We start from the raw sequence: 19,814 nt of genomic DNA, 5'->3' as shown, positions 1-19,814 counted from the left end.
TCAGCTGCGCCATAAACAATAATTCAGTCAGAGATGATTATGTCAAGGAACTGACTACTCTGAGGACGCTCTCAAAACATTTGAGAAACAAGGATTCTGCTGGGAGAAAAATCTCCTCTTAATAAACATGACCATTAAAGTTAAATCATTAACACCAAGAAACATAGCACCTAACGAGGAGGGAGTGTATCAGCAGGGTAATGAAAGTGGAAGTGTTATAATGGCTAAGCTGTACACCTACATGCATATGCATTGGATTAAATGACCCAATGATTGTGAGGCATGAATTAAACAACTTGAATTAACATAAACAAGGAGAGGTATAGTGAACAAAATGTAAATGTAATACAGCAAAATCAAACTCTGTGACTCATAATGTCATATTTTTCCTAAAGAAAAATGTAAGGAGATATATATGCAGGTTGTATTCTGTAATTGTGTTTGTTATTTTGCCTGTCAGCTGGCAGGGCTATTTTAAGTAATGTTTGCCTCTGTCGTGGGTAACCTGCACATCTAAAGGCTTTATGAATATATTTGTTATTTTAAGCAGAAACGTTATGCAATGAGGGCTGATAGGAATGCGCAGCTGGTTATTGAGCCTTCAATAATCATTACATCCACTCTTCCAAAAAAAGAGCTTCACTAGCATCTTATGTCACTTATGTACTAAAAAAACATAAATGTCATCTTAAGTTGGCATCAGTCATGAAAGGCCACAATGTACCAGACTTTTAATTGTGTAATATTGTTAGTTCAGCTTGAGAATATTCTCAGAACACCAGTTAATGGAAACATGTATTGATTTGCATTGTCTTTGGTTGAAACTTTGGAAATGCATTTAATACGTGCACAATATTTAAATGTAACTTTCTCCCTCTGCCTGTCTCTTGCTCCCTCAGATCATAACCATTTGAACAATGCAGCCTTGTCTCCCCTGGGTCCAGCCATGGCCTTGTCTCATCCTCACAACAACCTGGGTATTGGCTTTAACAAGTACACCTCACTCAAGGCTGTGGGTGAGTAGGATCACACACACACACACACACACACACACACACACACACACACACACACACACACACAGTATGATAAAAAATACTAAATCTCCCCACACTGATGCACATACAGAAAGTGGTTAAGGGAGCACAAGCACCCATTGATATAATGCATTTGTTTTGAGTCTGACAATCACATGAGGCATGTTTGAGTGCTGTGGCTTATTTTCTTTTTGTTTTGTTTTTCGTCTTCCATATTATATCAGATCATGGCAGCAACTCACAAGAAAGAAAACCCCAACCCTGATTTCAATAATGTCCCTTTCATAAATATATGCTTGCTCCACCAGTGTGAATATGTTAGCTGGATACAATATTTTAAAGAAATACTGCAGGTTTTTGATGAAGATAAAAACAATTGGAATTATGTTATTTATATATACCAGTGTAAAACAACAGTGCCACACATAACTGACCATTACAGGGGCCGACTAGAGTGAGTTAGATGCATAAATGGAAGGAAGAAGCTGTTATAAATCTCTCCTTGGCGAAATGAACAGCATAAATCATTGAATTATGTGCCATAGCCTTCAAAGTCACCAGATCTCAACGCAACTGAACACCCATGAGACATTTTTGGCCGACATGTCTAACACTTTCATCAAAACACCAAATGAGGGAGTAAGTGTTGGAGGAAATGTGTTTATCATTCAGAGACTTGTAGAATGTATACCAATTCACACCTTACTAACATACATTGTGTTGTTTTATTCCTTCAATTTGGTCTATCAGTTCTAATCATAAATCATTTCCTCCTATGATGTGAAATAATAACATTAATGGTGCATTACTTTCTGAAACTGGGGAAGTCCTGTATTGAACAAAGCAGACATTAGAATAATTGTTGCCTCACAACCATGAAAAAAAACACTGTTGTTTATTATGCCTAAAGCTTAGCCACAATAATGCTGAGAGCTATTGACAGCTTGCCTCTCTGTTAATAACCATGAATCAGCTGTGGAAAAAAGGTACATGATGGCATGAATACATAACTGATGATGACATAACTCATAACAGACTGCTAACTATGTAAAGGAATTTTCACTATTTAAAAGAACAGGGATTAAACACACACACACACACACACACACACACACACACACACACACACACAGTTAGACATTGTTGAGTGGCAGAAGTCCGGACAGTAGCAGTTTGAAGCAACTGGTTCAGGCCTCAAGCTTGTCCTCTGGCCTTTCTCTCTCTCTCTCTCTCTCTCTCTCTCTCTCTCTCTCTCTCTCTCTCTCTCTCTCTCATTCTCGTTCGCACAGAAACACACGCAAAGTAAGAAAATGCACAAATAAATGTCCTACCCACCAGACACACACACACACACACACACACACACACACACACACACACACACATATATACAATATACTTCCTCTTTCTGCACAGACACACATAAGGGTCACAGGCATAAACATGTATATACACCCAAACACACAGACACATACCATCTATCATCTGATCACTGCAGACAGACAAGGACATAGTGACGATGATGAGGAATGACAGTTTGACACATGTACATGTACTGCTCATTGATTCGGTATGCAAAGAGAGACAGGACTGCCCATCATAGCTGCAGAGTAACAGACACAGAAACTAAAGAGCATGGGACAGCCAACGTTTTTAAGGACAAAGCCAGGATGACTGCTTGCTTACTTTGGTTTGGTCTGTCAAGCATAATGCAGTGTTAAAATGATAATGGTGACAGACTTACCAGCCTGAACCTCTGAGCAATTTTTGAAACATCTGGTTTTTATATTTCAAACAAAACCTTCTGATTTCCTGCCAAAAACCATCAATATTCCTGAAAGGAAAACAGTTGAAAGCAAATTTTATCACAGTATTTTATAACAATAACTAAATCACTATAATTAAAAAAAAAAAAAAAAAAGGGGGAGATCAGGGCTATCTTGGGTAACATTGCAAGAGTTGCTGAAATGTGAATTCCCCCAAAATACCTCAAAGAGCAGGACAGCCTTGCTAACATTACACAGTATGGAAATACTTCACTTTGGATGAGCTAGTCGTAAATGTTGTTGTTTTCTAACATAACCAGTAACCCTATATATGTAATAATATTATTAGCTAGTGATGTGCTGCTTGTGTTATAGGCCTCAGCCATGGGTTACCTGTTTACAGATGTTGTGTCCTGTTTTATACAGGCAATTGCAACAGGCTGTTCTCTGTCTTTATTTAACAGAAATTATATTTTCTCTCCATTAAAACCCGTAGGGCTCTATCTTGCACTCAGCGCAATTGACTTTGTACACTGGCGCTTGTATAATTCCTATTTTGCCCTCGACGCACATTGGAATTTTCCCTCTACCGACGAACGTCCTTAAATTAGGGAATGAATTTGCGCTCCGGGGGGCGGTTCAGCGAAAAGAGGAGGCGTGTTTCGGCGCAAACGTTCCCCGGTGCTATTTTGCTGTTTCAGAAAACAATTCCGCCACAGACCAGGAAAAACCTAGTCTAAAGTCAGTGGCGCTTATTCAGATGCTATTTTAAGGGCGCAGACTTGAGGGGATGCGCCTGAGAGGCAGCAGCAACATCGCCACCCGGTCAAGAAGGGCATTAATACTTTGCCGCATCCCGGACAGCTCCCGCTCCAGCATGTTCGGGTGGTCCTCCGGCGTGTAGCGGGTCTGGATCCTCTGCACCTTGGTGTTTGCGCTGCTCCCTCCTCAGCTGGCCCTTGCGCACTGCTCGGCCCGTGCGCACTGCTCCCGAGGCCAGGGTCTTTTTCCTGCGAAGCTGCGTTACATTGTTTTGATTTATTGTATGGCTGTGTTACATTTATTTCATGTCAATAATGTCACTTCTCGGTATTTTACGGCCCTGACGAGAACGTCGGTCTCCTCGGCTGTGAACCGCTCCTGGCGTGCGCCTGGCAAATCCGCCGTTATAATAGCAATCAACAAGCGCGCCTGCTTTTAAAAGGAATGTGAGATGACGCTCTGATTGGTTTATTGCACGTTACGCCCAAACCACACCTATGACTAATGTAGCTACTTCAGACCAACCCATTTTAGATTTGCGCCGGGCGCAAGAGTCATTTATCCCGCCGGCATAATAGCAACAGCGCCGAGATCCGCCCACAAAGCTACTTGCGTTTTGCGTTTGATAGTTGCGTTTCAGATCGGCAAGATAGGGCCCTTAGAGTTTATTGTTCACAATAATAACAATTACGTAAGAATTATAGTAGTAAGGTAATCTATTGTTCAGTTTAATAGAAACAGTTAACCAAAGTTAAACCAAATAATACACTGTACTACAAACTACAAAAAGGTGAAGCAATGTCTTTGTGACTTACAGTAGAGTTCATCATCATGTCGTTTTGAGATACAGAAGACGACCTGTGATGTTATGACATTGTGAGCTACAATAGAACTCCAGAATTCAGAAATCAGAAATATTGTACGTCATATTTTATAATAGTCTCCCCTGCGTCCCCCACTACGTAGCCACAAGACCGTGCTTCCTACAGTCGTTGTTCACCCACTCATCTGTTGCTTTTTTTAAATGTGCTCTAGCAGAATTCGAGGGTGTAGTCACCCTTTAAAAATGACAAAATTGCAGCCATTCAGAAAGCCATTGCAAATGTTGATAGCAACATGAGAATAGAATTGAAAAAAATAGAAAAATAGACAGAACAGAAAAGGCGCAGGAACGAGAAAATCTCGTCTTATTATTCTGCTCACTGAGTGAGAAACAAAGGCCGATTGCAGCAGCAGCAACCCCCCCCAACCACTCAACAAAAAAAACTAGCTCAAAATAACAAATCCCTCACACATCGAGGTGCAATTCTCCGTTCTCTCCTCTCGCTCGACGTCTAGGTGTTCAGTTCTGTCTCTGTGTGATGACACACAGACGATGAGCTGCTCCTCTTTGTGTCCCTCTGTTTGGTATCTGCTGTTTTTATCTCTCTCTAACACACACACACACACACACACCTATACACACATACACATGCACAGGAACTCCTCTGTATGTATTCTTCTATTCCAGTACAGTTCTGGTGTGTTGTGCTTTTTGCCATCAGAGACTGATCCTCTGGCACTGTGCGTCCAATTGCTCTTAATGATGCACCTAACAGCTAACACAGCACACATACAGCACACCTAAATCTAGCATTTCCACACACTGATCAGTATGCATACAACCCAAGACGCTCTTAACCTCTCTTCTTCCTTTAATCTCTCTGTCATTCTCTGTTTCCCACTGTCTTCATGCACACACCCACATGCATATGCAACATAGAAGTTGACACAATATTAGATTTCAAATAATGAAAATGTCAAAACAAACAAAAAGACTAATATCAAAGGGAAAGGCAATGGCGTGTTATAAATAAAACTTAATCTGGATCTACTTAAAATCCTTTAACGGCACTCAAACAAGGCATATATTTTACCATACTATAAATCAGATTCACATTGTGACAGAACATTTGGATCAATTTTGTTTGGATTTGATTAATGATATAAGTATGAATAGAAAAGTAATAATCCCAGGCTTCATGTCCCCCCCTGGACACGTCCTCCTCAGTATAATTTTCTCAATATGTGAGTAGTGTCCCCTGACTTTCAAGCTGCCAAAATCCAGACAAGAGAAGGAAGGAGCTGAACAATATGTTGATACACTCATCTGAGTCGACTTCTCTGATCACTGTGCACTCACAGCAGTAAGCTTAAGGAGCAGCTACAGGAAAAGCTTAGCAACCTTTTTTGCCCCGAGTTTTGCCTCTCTTGCCCTGTTTGCTTGCTGGAGGTTGTTGGGGGCATGCTGTACACAGTCTGAGAGGGAGACTGCGGACAATACTTAGGGCTGAAATAAGCACTTATATATTCTATGCATTACATTGGATAAAAACATTGTATTTTAATATTTTTTTTAATTTAAACCGTTTACTTGGCATCTCTTAAAAAATCTATTAAGGAAATTAAACATAAATTAAGAGACTCTGTTTTCATTATTAGTATTTAGTACTGTGTCCTATTATGCACTCACAAAGAGAGAAACAAAAACCTGTGCACACAATCCAATCATCTTTTCACACATGCTTATCAGTTCTCTTGCTGGGCAATAAACAAGCCACTGGGTCCTGAGATCCTGGCTGTGTGGACAAAGTCATGGCTAGGACGCACAACAGTTTGGACAGGATAGCTGCCCATTTGCCAGATGAAACAGCAGGTATCTGGACCAAGTTGCTTTGAAATCTTTATAAAGACACTGAGACTAAATGCAGCGGTTAACAATTCACATTTGTTTTCTAAAATTTCTCGTACAAACCAAGACACCAGAGGTTAAACAGAGAAAATGAAGCTGTAAGCACATAAGAAAAAAACGAGGAAGGCCATAACAGGTCAAAGAGGTCAGGACTATGTGACTGCAAACCTGTGCCAGGTGTAGCAGCAGGACTCTGGCGCAGACAGCTCTGATATATCTATCTTAATTAAAGAAGGACAGGTGGACTGGCAGTGAGAAAATGTGGGGATAAAGATGCTAAAGGTTAGAGAGTGAGAAAGTGAGAGGACAGAGACAGAATGAACAAGCAGAATGTCAAAGTGAGAGGAGGACGAGATAAACTTACATTGTAGGATTTAGACGGTCCGGGTTGGTCTAGAAATAACAAATACTTCATGTGTGATCTCCAGAGCTCAATCCAGGTTAGTCTCCCATGAGTGTCAGGGCTTCAGGAGAGAGAAAAGACAACACGAGACAGAAGGTGGAGGGATGTTCTTGAAGAGGGCGTGAAAGACTGTTTGCCAGGACACTGGGACTCCAAGACCTGGGCCAAGACTGCCCGAGGTCTTTAATTAAAGTCTAATGAGCCAACAGCCTGAGCACGATTTGTAGTGTAGAATAGAATCAGTTGAATACATATTTGAGATATTTTCTATAACAAGGTAAGTTAAGGGACCATTTAAAAAAAAAAACCTGCTGCCATTTTTTTTATTGAGTTAAGTAAACATCATCTTAACAAGCACAATGAATTGTTTTGTTTTTTTATTCCTACCAAAACAACAAAATGTATCCATAGATTTACTGAAAAGGTTTTCCATTTGTTTTAGGAGAAAAAAGCTGTTACACCCAGTCCAAGATTAAATTATTAAATATTTTTGCAGTGCATAATGCATTTTTTAGAATGTGCTTCAGGTCACATATTGGTTGAAACACCTTTTGGTATTTTTTATGACCACATGAATTGAAGTGATTTTAAATTCCCCAAAAGATGGCTTTGAAGATGAACCCCACTGGTTCAAAGTTTTATTTTTTATATTTGGCACTTAAGGGTTCCTTTTAAAAGCAATGATCAATGGAGTTCCTATGGGGACTAATGAGGAAGGGGTTCTTGATATTTTATTCACCAGTATTTTTATGAAGTGGAAACATTTTGGTTTGGTGGAAGAATTGTATTCTACTTGTGAGTTGTCTTGCAGTTGTCTTGCTGGGTGTTATGCGCTGCTGCAGGGAATTGTTGTCTTGCAGAGTTTGTATTTCAAACTATTAAACTGGACCTTCCCGCAGTTCCATATTTTACAGATGTGTAATGTGGGCCAGGCATTGCTCAGAACCCACAGAAAACTATTTTAAATTCCAATGGAGGTCTCAAAGTTTAGTACCAAATATGTCAGTCTGAATATTTCTATTTGAGGTAATGGTACAGTTCTAAGAACATGCCATCAGAGGTTTAAATATTTCATTCACTGTAAGTCATCATATGCCTGTGATGAAGGGTTGAACAAGTTACAGAACACACTTACTGTCATGGAAATGTGGAAAAAGAGGGAATATAAGGGCTAAATCAGAGTTTTAGAGGTTAAGGATGAAGATCAACATATGTATTGTATTTAATGTTGCTAGTTATGTTGTCCACAACTAAAATCACCCTGAGAGTCTCCTGAAACTTCACAAAATGCTTGTGAAATTATAACTGGGGGTTGCCAACTTGTATCTAAAAGTTGTTTTTTTTTAATTTATTTATAATGAAGTGTGTACACAAAGGTAGGTGCTAGATATAATATTAATGATCTACTACTTGCCAAAAAAAACATCAGGATGTATACATTGTTTACATTGTCTTTTAGCTCTTATGCTATTTGTCTTTTAGGTCTTATGTTATTCATTCACACATGTTTATAGACAGTGTACTGAGCAGGTCCTCTCACTGCTCTAACACAATTAAATGGCATTAAAAATAGACCAAATAGCATACAGTATGTTGTCAAACTCTGTTACCCTTTGGAGGGCCCAGCTTATGCAGCTATAATGCGGTGGCCCAGATTGGGCCCACAGGCCTCACTTTAGGCTGCTGCTGGATGGAGAGCAAAAGCTGATGTCGTTGAAGAGTACGAAATATACAAAATACAGATGGAAAAATGGAAAACAAGAGAGAGAGAGAGAGAGAGAGAGAGAGGAAGAGAGAGATAAAGACTTAGCAGATGGAGAGTCTGTGAAATGGAGAGGAAGGCACCTAATACTGTCACAGAGGACCCTGCTGTCAGGTGCTGCTGCTGGCAACATGTGTGGAAACATTCAAAAGGACAGCAACAGCAGTTGTTGTGGGAAGGAAGAGTGTGTTTAATTCATTGTTTCTGTGCCGTCCCAGATTTTCCTGCCCTGTCCAGAGATTCGGACCAATTCTCTCCATTTCTTTGAGTTGCTGAAGCTTCAGATGCAGTATATTACACTGAAAGGAGATATACAGCTTCCACAATCAATAAATGGTAGTTCCTACAAAAACTGATAAACAATAAAACAGCACCCTGGATATTAAACCTACAGCCTGTCAGTCTATCTGCAGCAATACTGCTGACGTCCAATGTGCATTTTTCACTTCATTGCAACATACAGCTGCTGAAAGATGTCAAACCCATGCGATGCCCTTTTCCACACAGACACGTACACATCAAGCGGCTTATCCCCTTTTCAGCGTGTGAAGAATGTATGTAAATGTGTTCCTTCTTGCACAATGCACGGCACACATACAGTTGCATGTACATACATGAACCAACACACACAAATACACACACATTGATATGTGCACTCATACACACAAACTAATCCTAAACACGTTCATCCCCATCTTCAAAATTTAAATGAAAGTAAAGCTGTTTTTCTGTTCATTCTCCTCATTCTTAGTCATCAATATTGTGACACTGTATTGCTTTATAAGGAAAAAATATGCCTCCTAAATCTCTGTTTTTTGAATAATTAAAGTGATTACTTTAATTTAGATCTTTTGCTGTATCTTAAATCCCTCTCCACAAGTCTGCAGGACGTACTGTCTGAAGGGTTAATAGTTTTATAAATATATTTTTGGGGGCTTTTTGCCTTTTATTGGATAGGACAGTTGAAGATAGACAGGGAGGGAGGGAAAGGGAGAGAGATAGGGATGACACACAGCAAAGGGTCACGGGTCAGATTCAAACCCATGGCTGTTACAGCAAGGATTGGTTAACCCAGGGCCCCTACTTGTTGTGGCCTCTCAGTTTAACCGGTGACCTAACAATTGGCTTTAAAGCTGTGTGACACTCTCTGGGTGGAAGTTTCAAGTCTGTATGACCTCAGCAGCATTGCTGGGTGGGTGCGGCCACAAGTGTGCTCTGTTGCACCTGTAACCACACCCAACAGTGATGTCATAGTGTACTGAAACACAAATGCATTGCAGCTCCTGCTGCTTCACAATAAAAGTCACCCTGTATATTTTAAGTTGAATGATTTTACTGTAAAGCAGCAGCAGGATGTCCTGTTCAATCTAGATTTTGGCAGAGTTCGCTACTACCCATAAATACTAGTATATAGAGAGATAATAACTGAATATTAAATTATTTAAAGGACCAGTTTGCAGTATTTAGTGGCATACTCCCTCGCTTCATTCTCCCCTTTGAAGCACAAAAGAGAAATTACGGTGGTGAAAAACATGAACATCCTTATCCAGATCCAGTGTTTGTCCATTCTGGGCTACTGTAGAAACATGGCAACATGACAGCATCAATGGAAGGCAACCCGCAGCATTAAAAGCAGCTCATTCCAAGGTCAAAGGAATGATGAAATAATCAATAATGAAAACAAAGTTATGAATATTAAATTCCATTCCTGCCAATAGATCCCCTTAAATGTTACATGCTAGACATTAAATGGCTATTGCAGAAAAACGTCTGCCATAAATACTGTCAAACACTGGATTTGCTTTCATGAAAACACCTCAGCAGCATTCCCTCTGCGATTCATGGGATGCAATATACATTTCAGCAAAACTCTTGCACCATCTTGTTGGTTAGTAATAGATCTGCGTAGCCAGGTCCTAGACCTCGTCATAAAAATGTATTTGTTGGTCCTGGCAGTGCAAATAGGTAATAATACCTTTAACATATTTCATGAATAAACCGATCAATAAATTTATCAATATCAATATTTTTTTTTATTTTTATATAGTTATATTTACATTTAGGTGGCTTTGTCATGTTATAAGGGAACATATCCAGTTGGCTTTTGAGACAAACAACAACACAGACACACAGCAGCCTGTCAGTAAGCAGTTGAGATGGTTGTACTGACACCGGGTGTGGAGAGAAGTAGGATAGTATTCAAATCTTTAGACCAGCTTGGACAATTTTACTGAGAAAGCTGCTGTTGAAGTACCCTTGAGTTACACAATGGGCCCACATTTGAAGTGTTCAATAGGCAATTACCAGACTGTGATAATACTGGACAGTTTCCTGACATGTATGAATGTTCTCCTCTAGGTGTTTCCTGAATATATAAATGTTCTCAGTAATCTTGTCGACAACAAATGATTAGAAATGAATCAACAGTAATAGCTATAGAGAAAAAAAACAGGCCTCGGCTAAACTCTGTATTCCTAACTCTGTACAGTAGATAAAGCTGTAAATCTGCCCTCTAATTTCAGCCAGCCAAAGGATGACTTCTGTTTGGAGTGTTTTAACTGAATATTGCCCAAAGATCAATCAATGATGTTAACACGCAAGGCTCTATTTTCCTTAAACTGCAAGCAGCTCATACGGTACATAGAGCAACCCAACTATGCTTTCAAATGATGTCTTTTTAAGTTGCATTAATGTTTCAGAAGACCTTGAAATCCCCATGAGCACAGTGTACGGTTCTCCTCATCTCACATGCATGCATTAACACCCACTAATAACCAGCAACATACATTGACGTTCATTACAACAAATTAAAGTCAACTGGTCATTTGTCTTCTAACCAGAATATCGACATAATCTTATAATGATGTTTCTGTCTGGAGTGTAATGATGATAAGATCAGACACACAGGCACACGAACAAAATGAAAAAAACATACAAGCTGACAGCAGCTGTAACCTGGTATGTTATGAGATTCAAGAATTTCAAGGATTTCAAGGATTTAAGGTCATTTTATGGTAATTTACACCACAGGGTTGAATACTGAAATTCAGAATGCCGTTCCCTTTATGCTACTCGTAAAACAGACTTCAACAAGTCCTCTTGTCCTGGGCAATACACATCTGATGCCAGTTTGTGATGTTCCAAGTCAGGATGCTTTCTATCACTCCTCTATATAAGTTAACAAGAACTTGGCACAGGAATTTTTCTTTAAGTTCCCTTAGTTTGTGCTTTATTAACCAGGGTGGAGACGTGAAATGACCATGACAGGTTCTCTTTGATGTTGTTTTCAAGGAACCTCAAACTGCTCAGAGACAGATGAAGACTGATGTTAAGATATTGAACAATACCTAGTCTAAGAGGAAGACAAATTCAGAGCAATAGAATGAAAGAAAAAGACTACAAAGCATTTTTTTTTTCTCAGTCTCTTATTCCTCTCCAGGAAAAAGGGGCCAATAAAACGGGGTAAAGCAAACAAGGTTGTTGGTGTCTTTAGGGCAGAGTGTGTGTGTGTGATGGGGGTGAGGGGGGTTGTCGTGGTGATGACTGAACAGCCGAGTCGAGTTCCACTCAGGGAGCTCGCGCTAATCTGACTCGACACGCTGAACCCACTCTATTTTTATTCCCTATAAATCTCCTGTTTTGCCCTGCACTCCTTACTGCGTTTTCCTGTATTTTCCTTATTCTCAGCCTCTCTCTCTCAGCCTTTCTCTCGCAGCCTCTCTCTCTCTCTCTCTCTCTCTCTCTCTCTCTCTCTCTCTCTCTCTCTATTTGTTTTTCTCTGGTGCTGTTGGTATTTTTAACGCCATGGTCAGTTCACAGACAGTTCAAAGCTCAAATACATAAATGTAGTACAAACACTCACACACATGCTGTACAGCAGCCACAGTTTTACAGATTTGTCCGGAATGTGCATATATATGTAGATATATTGTATTTAACCACATGAGCTGGTCTATAGGGTCAAATTGAAGATATAGGTGTGAGGGGAACTTCAATAATAATTTCATTTTTAAATGTGAATCTGCTATTTTGCACTGAATAATACCACTGCTTATCTTTTTTATACTACAATTACAGCATTGTCAGCTTCATACACATACTGACTACTCTTAACACTGATTGTCTTAACTATTCATCATCTTAATTTAACCATGTCTCTTCCTTTATTTCCCTGCCTCCACTGTCTCTCCCATCGTCCAGACACGGCTGCAAGAGACTACTACAAGAGCTACCCAATGGTAGATTATACACACCGCCAGTCCCCTCCCACTTTCCAGCCAATCAACTTCCATCCCAAGGACAAGCCCTTTCTCCCGCCGCCCGACATCCACGCGCCACTGGCCATCACCATCAACGCCTCCCAGATCCCCAAGCCTAAGATCTCCAAGACCAACACCCACCCACTCACCTCCAGCTCGGCATTCAAAGCATGGGACCCCAGTAAGAGCCACATGCAGCACCCAGTGGCTTCCCACATTGGCCTCCAAGGGCAGCAGCACCACCCCATCCAGCAGCAGCAGCACCAGCCGCTGCACCAGCATAACAGCCGGCGCCAGGCCTACTCCAACAAGAGGCAGTTCAGCATCGAGACGCTGCCCGAGCTCTTCTCGCAGCCGCTGGGCTATGGCCACTCGCCGCACATGCACCCCAAGCACAAGGGACTGCCCACCAACAGCAAGACAGAGGTCACTGTCTGAACATGGGGGTGTTTGGGTGATTAGACAGAAGAGGAAACCAAGTGGGGTTGTAAGCAACTTTAAAAGAAATGCTCAGATATCTTTTATATCCACTGCCGAAATGGCGAGAGAGGAGCAGGCAAATATCATGTATAATCAGAATTTTTGTAAGTCTGCGTTTTTCTCATCATTGTTGACAACAATAATAATAATGTGAGTTCTATATGTGTACTTTTAAGACCACTGGATCAAAACAGCAGCAGATAAGCTGTGAAGGTGGTGGATTGGCAGGTGTTGGCTGTGACTCTTTGAACCTGGCGGGTCTTCTAAATAATTGAGTGGCCTCTCAGTGTGTTGGCACAGCTCTCTCCTCGTTCTCCTCTCAACCCCCTCGCACCTCAATGACACTCTGCACTGCTCCGTAGCACCACTCTACCACGCACAAATCTTCAAATCCCACACACAGACACTATTTACCCCACAAACGAGCACAGATGCACTCGCTCTACCCACTTTTTCTGAGGCTGGTATGGGAAGTGTTTCCCCTAAGACTTTGGCTCCTCATCAGCAGAGACAATGCCATTGTGTTGTCAGCTCCATTGCCCTCCAGCCCCTCTAGAGAGTGAGATATCAGCCTGGCAATTCATACCAGAGAGAAGGGCAGAGGTGGGGGAGAGGGGGTTAGTTATTCATCTCATACCAGGGGCAAATGAGATGAGAAGGATCTGAACCATGTACACACACACACACACACACACACACACACATACACACACAGAGACACATACACACACACACACACACACACACACACACACTACACACTTGTCAAAAACTACAGAAGGTTCCCAGCAGTGTCAGAGACCACAGGCATCCCCCACTGACACACAAACAGACACACACTTGTCTCTCCACACACTAATCCTCAGAAACTGGGGAAGTGAATGAGCAAGCTCTCTTGTTGGTATTTGTAACGGTTTGTTGAGCTGCTCATTTCAGTCAGCATCTTTTGTCTTTCTGTGGATGTTCACCTCTAAAGAAAACCATGACGTGTCCAATGCCTAGAAAACAGCAAAAGAGTCCATGTATCCAGAAAGGTCATTACAAAGTCATTGCATTCTCTCCTCCTCCTTCCTACACACTGGCTTTTGCAAATGAGACTGGGTTTGTGTTACATTGTTATGCAATGCTGCATATTGGTATAGGCATTTGGTTGTACCAGGATTTGAAATGACTATATAAATATGTATGTACACCCTCCAAGATCCACCTTACTATATTCAGGCAACAGATCCATAAGTTTGCAAATACGTGATTTCATAATCAACTTAACATCATGAAGTTTTTCTGGATGTAGGTAGAAAATACGCTGTTGCATTACAAGAACACCTGTAATGCTTTTTGTGTTTACTGCTGCAATGCTGACATGATCTGAGAGGCTGAAACCACTTGCCAGTGCTTTGCAATTTACTTCACTCCCTGTAATTGACATACATTAACATCCACAAATGAATCACTGCTTGAACCTAAACAAAAAGCTATGTAACCCCTGCTTTGAATGCATTCAAAGCTTTATACTTTAACAATTTGGGGTTGAGTCGCTCTCATAAGGGTAGTTTCATAGAGATCTGATATCGGTTTGGTCCCTCTGCATTCAATGGACAGATTGGTCCAGGAGCGTTAGCTCAGTGTGGGAACTGGAGATGTGAGGCTTGAAAGCTTCTATTCCAAAAAAGAAGAAATTTGCCACCCAATAACTTACTTGTCAACTTGTTGTCATATATTAATATTGTGTCTTCTTTGCTGGCTTGATAACGTTAGCCGCTGGTAAGCCCACTTTCAGGAATCTGAAAGTGGGCTTACCATCTAAAGTTAGGTTAGCTGTTGATGGTCAGTGAATACCTCCAAACCATAGACTGGTTATTTGTTAAGCCTATTTGTGACCAGTTGTTTTTTATCTCTACCTTGTTACGTACATAAATTGTGAGAGCAGTGATCGGGAATGCCCTGGTGACTTTCTGCCTCTGCTTCCATTCTTCGTCTTTCCTCGTCCATTTGATTTAGCTCATGGTCTGTGTCTAGTTCCGATAAATTAGGTCACCATCAAATGACTTGCAGTCTTCTTCATAATAGTCCACGAGATAATCCACCATTGCATTTAGCTTTTTGAGTTTCCTTAGACGACAGTATAACTGTAGTGAAAGTCAGCCTCACACACAAATGACTATGCAGGTTAGGTCAGCTGGCAGGTTACCCTAGATGTCGATTTGCTATGCAGTTATCCATAATGGCTGTTCAACGGCTGCTTTCTGTCAAACACTGTCACTAGTGTTTGAAGTCATCAAAGCAAGAAAAAAACCATTGGGTAAGTCCCTTGTTTCCCCAAAACTCTTAACAAAAGTTGTAAATGCAAAGTTAGCATGATCTGTTAAGTCACATTAGGCCTAAGTAACCGCATTTATGGGAAATGAGGAAGAAATATACTAGAATTTCTCTTAAAAGGCACCTTTGATGGATCTGTGCTAAGTGACAAAAGAAACCTAACGAGTTATGCAATTAATTACTTTTGTGGACGAGTAACTGGTACAATAATTTATTTTTCAATTAGTAATATATTACATTATATATTTTTTAACATACTTTTCCAATGCCAGTTATGGCTTTAGTCAACAAATTCAATATTGCTTTCAGACCTCAAAATCTCTTACCTCCACACCGCATATTCTCACCTCCTCCACCATACAGAACAGTCCAACAGCCAGTCTGACTCACTGATTGAATTCACCTTCATTTGTTATCATGAGGACACCAGCTATGCCGCAGTGCATATGCCTGGCACATGCTATAGCACATTAGACAGGTGGTGGAACCTAATCAAACAGCAGCTCTTACCAGAGTCACACGCTATTTAGCACTTTCTCTCACTCCCTCTCTCTTTCTGTCCCTTTTCAGTTGCTCCTACTCCCTTTTTCTGCTCCCTAGCAGACTACCCCCCGACCTCCCTCTGTGCATCCATGACCATGGAAGGTTGAGTGATGGGTACCAAGCACTTGTCTGGTGTTTGGTACCAAGTGCTCCAAGCTGTTGTAAACCATGATATTCTCACTGGATCCTCTTAGCATGTGTGTGAGGGGAAAGAGCGATAATTAATGAGAGTCAGTCACAGCGTGGCAGACTCCAGATTTACTCCCATATACACTCAACCATTACACTTACACTGAAAAAGAAACTAGCATCCACAAACACAGACATGAATGACCAGATGTGTTGTAATATATTATTCACATCAGGAGATTTGCTGGCAACAACCTGCTACCTTAAAACTGAACTTAGTGGATTTCATGTAAAAGCAATTTTAATTTTTGAATCCAAGGACTTTTCTTCCAAGCAGAAATGTCAGTCAGCCAAATTCCCCAATTTGCATCTCAATTTTATGGCGCTGCGAGTGTACACAGGCAAATAAAATGAGCGATGGAGTAAAACTTTAACGAGAGAATAAATTAGTAATATAATGCTTGTTCGTAATGCTGCAATGGCTTCTCTACTTTACCTCTCCACGATGAGAAAAACCTGTAAGGCAAGCTGTTGGAGTGGTGCTCGGAGCTGCTGGCATGCTTTTGTAATAAGGGATCAGCAGAGAATGGGGATCATGAATACAAAAGCATCAATGGGATATGCATGGTGTGAATATGCATCAGACACATCTGCGCCTATGCTGTCGCCAGCATTGCACACTATGTAACGTGCCATGTTACAACAGGTTTCTTCTCCATGGCTTCCCCGTCTCTTTGACTTTTATTCCCATGAGGTGCCACACTTTAAGTGGGTCACTTCATATGAAAAGTTTTCTGGTCTCCAAAACCTCTACCAAAATATTCTGTAGGGCCTGTCCTTAATCACTCGGAATGCATTAGAGGTTGAGAACAAACGAGGAATGACAGCGAGTAAACAAGCAATATGCGTCTGTAAAGCAATAAGCGCCCAACCGTCCTCACCCTATCCTTATCTCTCTGTCTGTCTGTCTATCTGGAGCCCTCCTCAGAGTTTAGGGGTGGGTGCTAATGAGGGTGCGGGTGGTAAAACCAAAGGGAGAGCTGAGCAAAAGAATTGGCTCTGTAGAGGGCTTGGGAGCAGATGAAGGAGAGGAGACAGAAAAAAGAAATGGGGTTGCATGGACACAGCTGATATGGCGATGGTTGTTTTTCATTCGTATTTGTCTGGGTTGTCTAAAAACATTCTAATTCTGGGTTTTATCTCTGATGTACTCAAACAACCAGTTTTCAAAAGCATTGTGTGACTGTAGCTGAAAGGAGGGCTGGAGATGGTCTTTGCTCTGAATCGCACAATTTCAACATTGTTATTCTTGTGTTTGGGTCCTGGAGTAACAGGACCCATTCATACTCCTACAACACTTGCTGACTTAACAAACAGCACTGGAGGTTTAACACAATGGCAACACTGGCTCCAGGATTTACAGGAGTCTACAGTAAGTCCTTCGGGACAGACAGGGCCTGAGGACAGGCTACCAGCGAACTTACAGAGACTAACAACTTCTTCACAACTTTCCTCAAATTGTGTTGGATAGCATGGCTTTCAGTGATTGGCTGACAGTGTTTGAACGAGCACTGTGAAAGGCTGATTCTTGAATATCCTCTTCCTCTTTGGGAGATCCACATCAGAGGTGTCACAATCACAAGACACAATCATGCTGATGTGCTGGAAAACACCTTTTAGTGTTAATTTCCCTGTGGTCGGGCATCCTGGATGCAGGATTTTTTTTCTTCAATCCTGGATGGACTTCATTTCAGGCAAAGGATTGTCTGAAAAAAAAGCAGTTGGTTAAGCTGAATAAATTAGACTGAAAAAGCCTCTGATGAGCCACAGTTATGCCTCTGTTGTGGACAATGTAAATACTTAAACACATGCACAAACATACACGCACATACATACATGAAACAGGAGGTGTTACACTGATTATATCTTCCAGACAACGTCCACAAGTTTGTGGTACGAAACAGGACCAAAAGCCTTCAATCAGGAGAAACTGAGTACACCTAACTGATGCTTAAAAATCCAAAACAGTGAGAATGCTAAGACTGTTTTGGATCATCAGCTTAGAGTGCATTTACTCAATCTCTCCTGATTAATGACAGACTATGGCATCACTCGCTCATCTCAGAGCTAACTGACTGTTGTTTGTTAAACTTCCTCTCTATAAAAGAAACACTGCAAGTATTCTACCGCAGGTTATCTGAATGCAACCTGGTAGACATACTTGGGCTCCATGATCCCTAGCAATATATAGATTATGGTGTATGGTTCAATTGTTTCTTTGTTTTCTGTCAGTTTGTTTTTTTGTACTGTGTTTTTTTCAAGGATTAAGCTCCTGTCAAAAAAAAAAAAAAGTTCATTTGACCGATGGAAAGTGCTTCCAGATTTTAGACTCATGGCTGCGCACCCTTCAACCCTCCTCCCGCTCACCTTCCTTTACCACCAGAGGATGTCAAATGTTTGAAGCTTGTGATCTTTTGAGTTACATTGTAAGGTATACATGCACTCATGTATTTAATGTTAAAAGATATTGCATTGTATCCAAGTGCTTTGCCAACACATTAGGTGAAAGATGAAAGGAAGATTCAGTAATTTCTTGTACAGCTTTTGCATCTGCAAAAAATGAAAAAAAAAAAAAAAATCATGCGTTGTTTCATGATAATTTGTAATAGGCAGCAATAGGCTGCCTTGGATTGCTATGTACTACTTGTGTATATATGTATGCTGTACCACTTGTCTGCTGTGAAATTTGTTGACTACTCAGCTTATATAAGGGCTTTTTATAGATATAAAAGCAGACTGGGCAATCTGACGTCACTCTCTGTAACTCAAGACAAATTTCTCTAGACGTTTTTTTTTTAAGGGATGAAGGGATATGAACATAATTTTCATGCATACAAAATGCAATATAAATAAAGTTTTGACGGACTTAACTGACTGAAATGTCAATAGGCACTCATACGACGTTGGCCCATGTGTCCTGTTTGAATAAATCTTTCAAGAAATATAGTACTCATTTGTTAATCGTTCATGTGTGTACTGGCTGTTTCTGTTCAGGAGGACTAACATTGTCCGTCAAATGATCTAACCCAGACCATTAAAGGAGTAGTTTCATTTTGGGAGCCAGTTAGTTTAGCACAAAGACTGGAAATAAGAAAACAGGTAGTCTGGTTCTGGCCTAAGGTAAAGTAATTACGCCCACTAAAGCTCAATTATTAACGCGTTGTATGTGATTTGTTTAATTCAGTTTTACAGGGGTTATGTGTTGGACTGCAGCAATTTCCTGGAGACTGTGCCCAGTCAAGAAATAATCCATAACTTCCTGTGAAATCACAACCTGATGTTTTTAAACCGTATACAGGATGGAATCCAACATGAAAAAGGCAAAGATACTAATCAAATCTTAATCTGAAATTCATTCAAGTTCAGGCTTGTTGGGGCTTGTCAAAAAGCATCCAGGGAAAAAAATAACTGAAAGGGGAAAGGAGGGAAAGTGGGTTTGACACTGGGGGAAATTACCACACTTTATCACAAAATAACCCCTGAAAGCACTGACTGTCATAGACTGATGAGCTAAGACTGAAGGTCCCCCCAAATGTTCCTAATTAAATGGTTGTGACAACATT

At 40.7% G+C, this 19,814-nt stretch overlaps 1 protein-coding gene across 1 annotated transcript in view; it reads left to right on the top strand.

Annotated features, from left to right (window-relative positions):
• Positions 1–19,200, top strand: part of LOC127356755 (protein shisa-8-like) — a 94,614-nt gene extending 75,414 nt beyond the window's left edge. Inside the window, exons 3-4 of the mRNA XM_051388772.1 lie at positions 900–1,016; positions 12,662–19,200. Of these exons, the coding sequence (XP_051244732.1) occupies positions 900–1,016; positions 12,662–13,158 (614 nt within the window). The 3' untranslated portion in view covers positions 13,159–19,200. The remainder of the gene's footprint in view (positions 1–899; positions 1,017–12,661) is intronic.
• The last annotated feature ends 614 nt before the right edge of the window (positions 19,201–19,814 follow it).

The sequence above is a fragment of the Dicentrarchus labrax genome, unplaced genomic scaffold, assembly GCF_905237075.1.
Source record: "Dicentrarchus labrax unplaced genomic scaffold, dlabrax2021, whole genome shotgun sequence".
Classification (NCBI taxonomy): Eukaryota; Metazoa; Chordata; class Actinopteri; family Moronidae; genus Dicentrarchus; species Dicentrarchus labrax.
The sequence above is the reverse complement of the archived record's forward strand: the minus strand, read 5'-3'. Positions and strand labels throughout refer to the sequence as shown.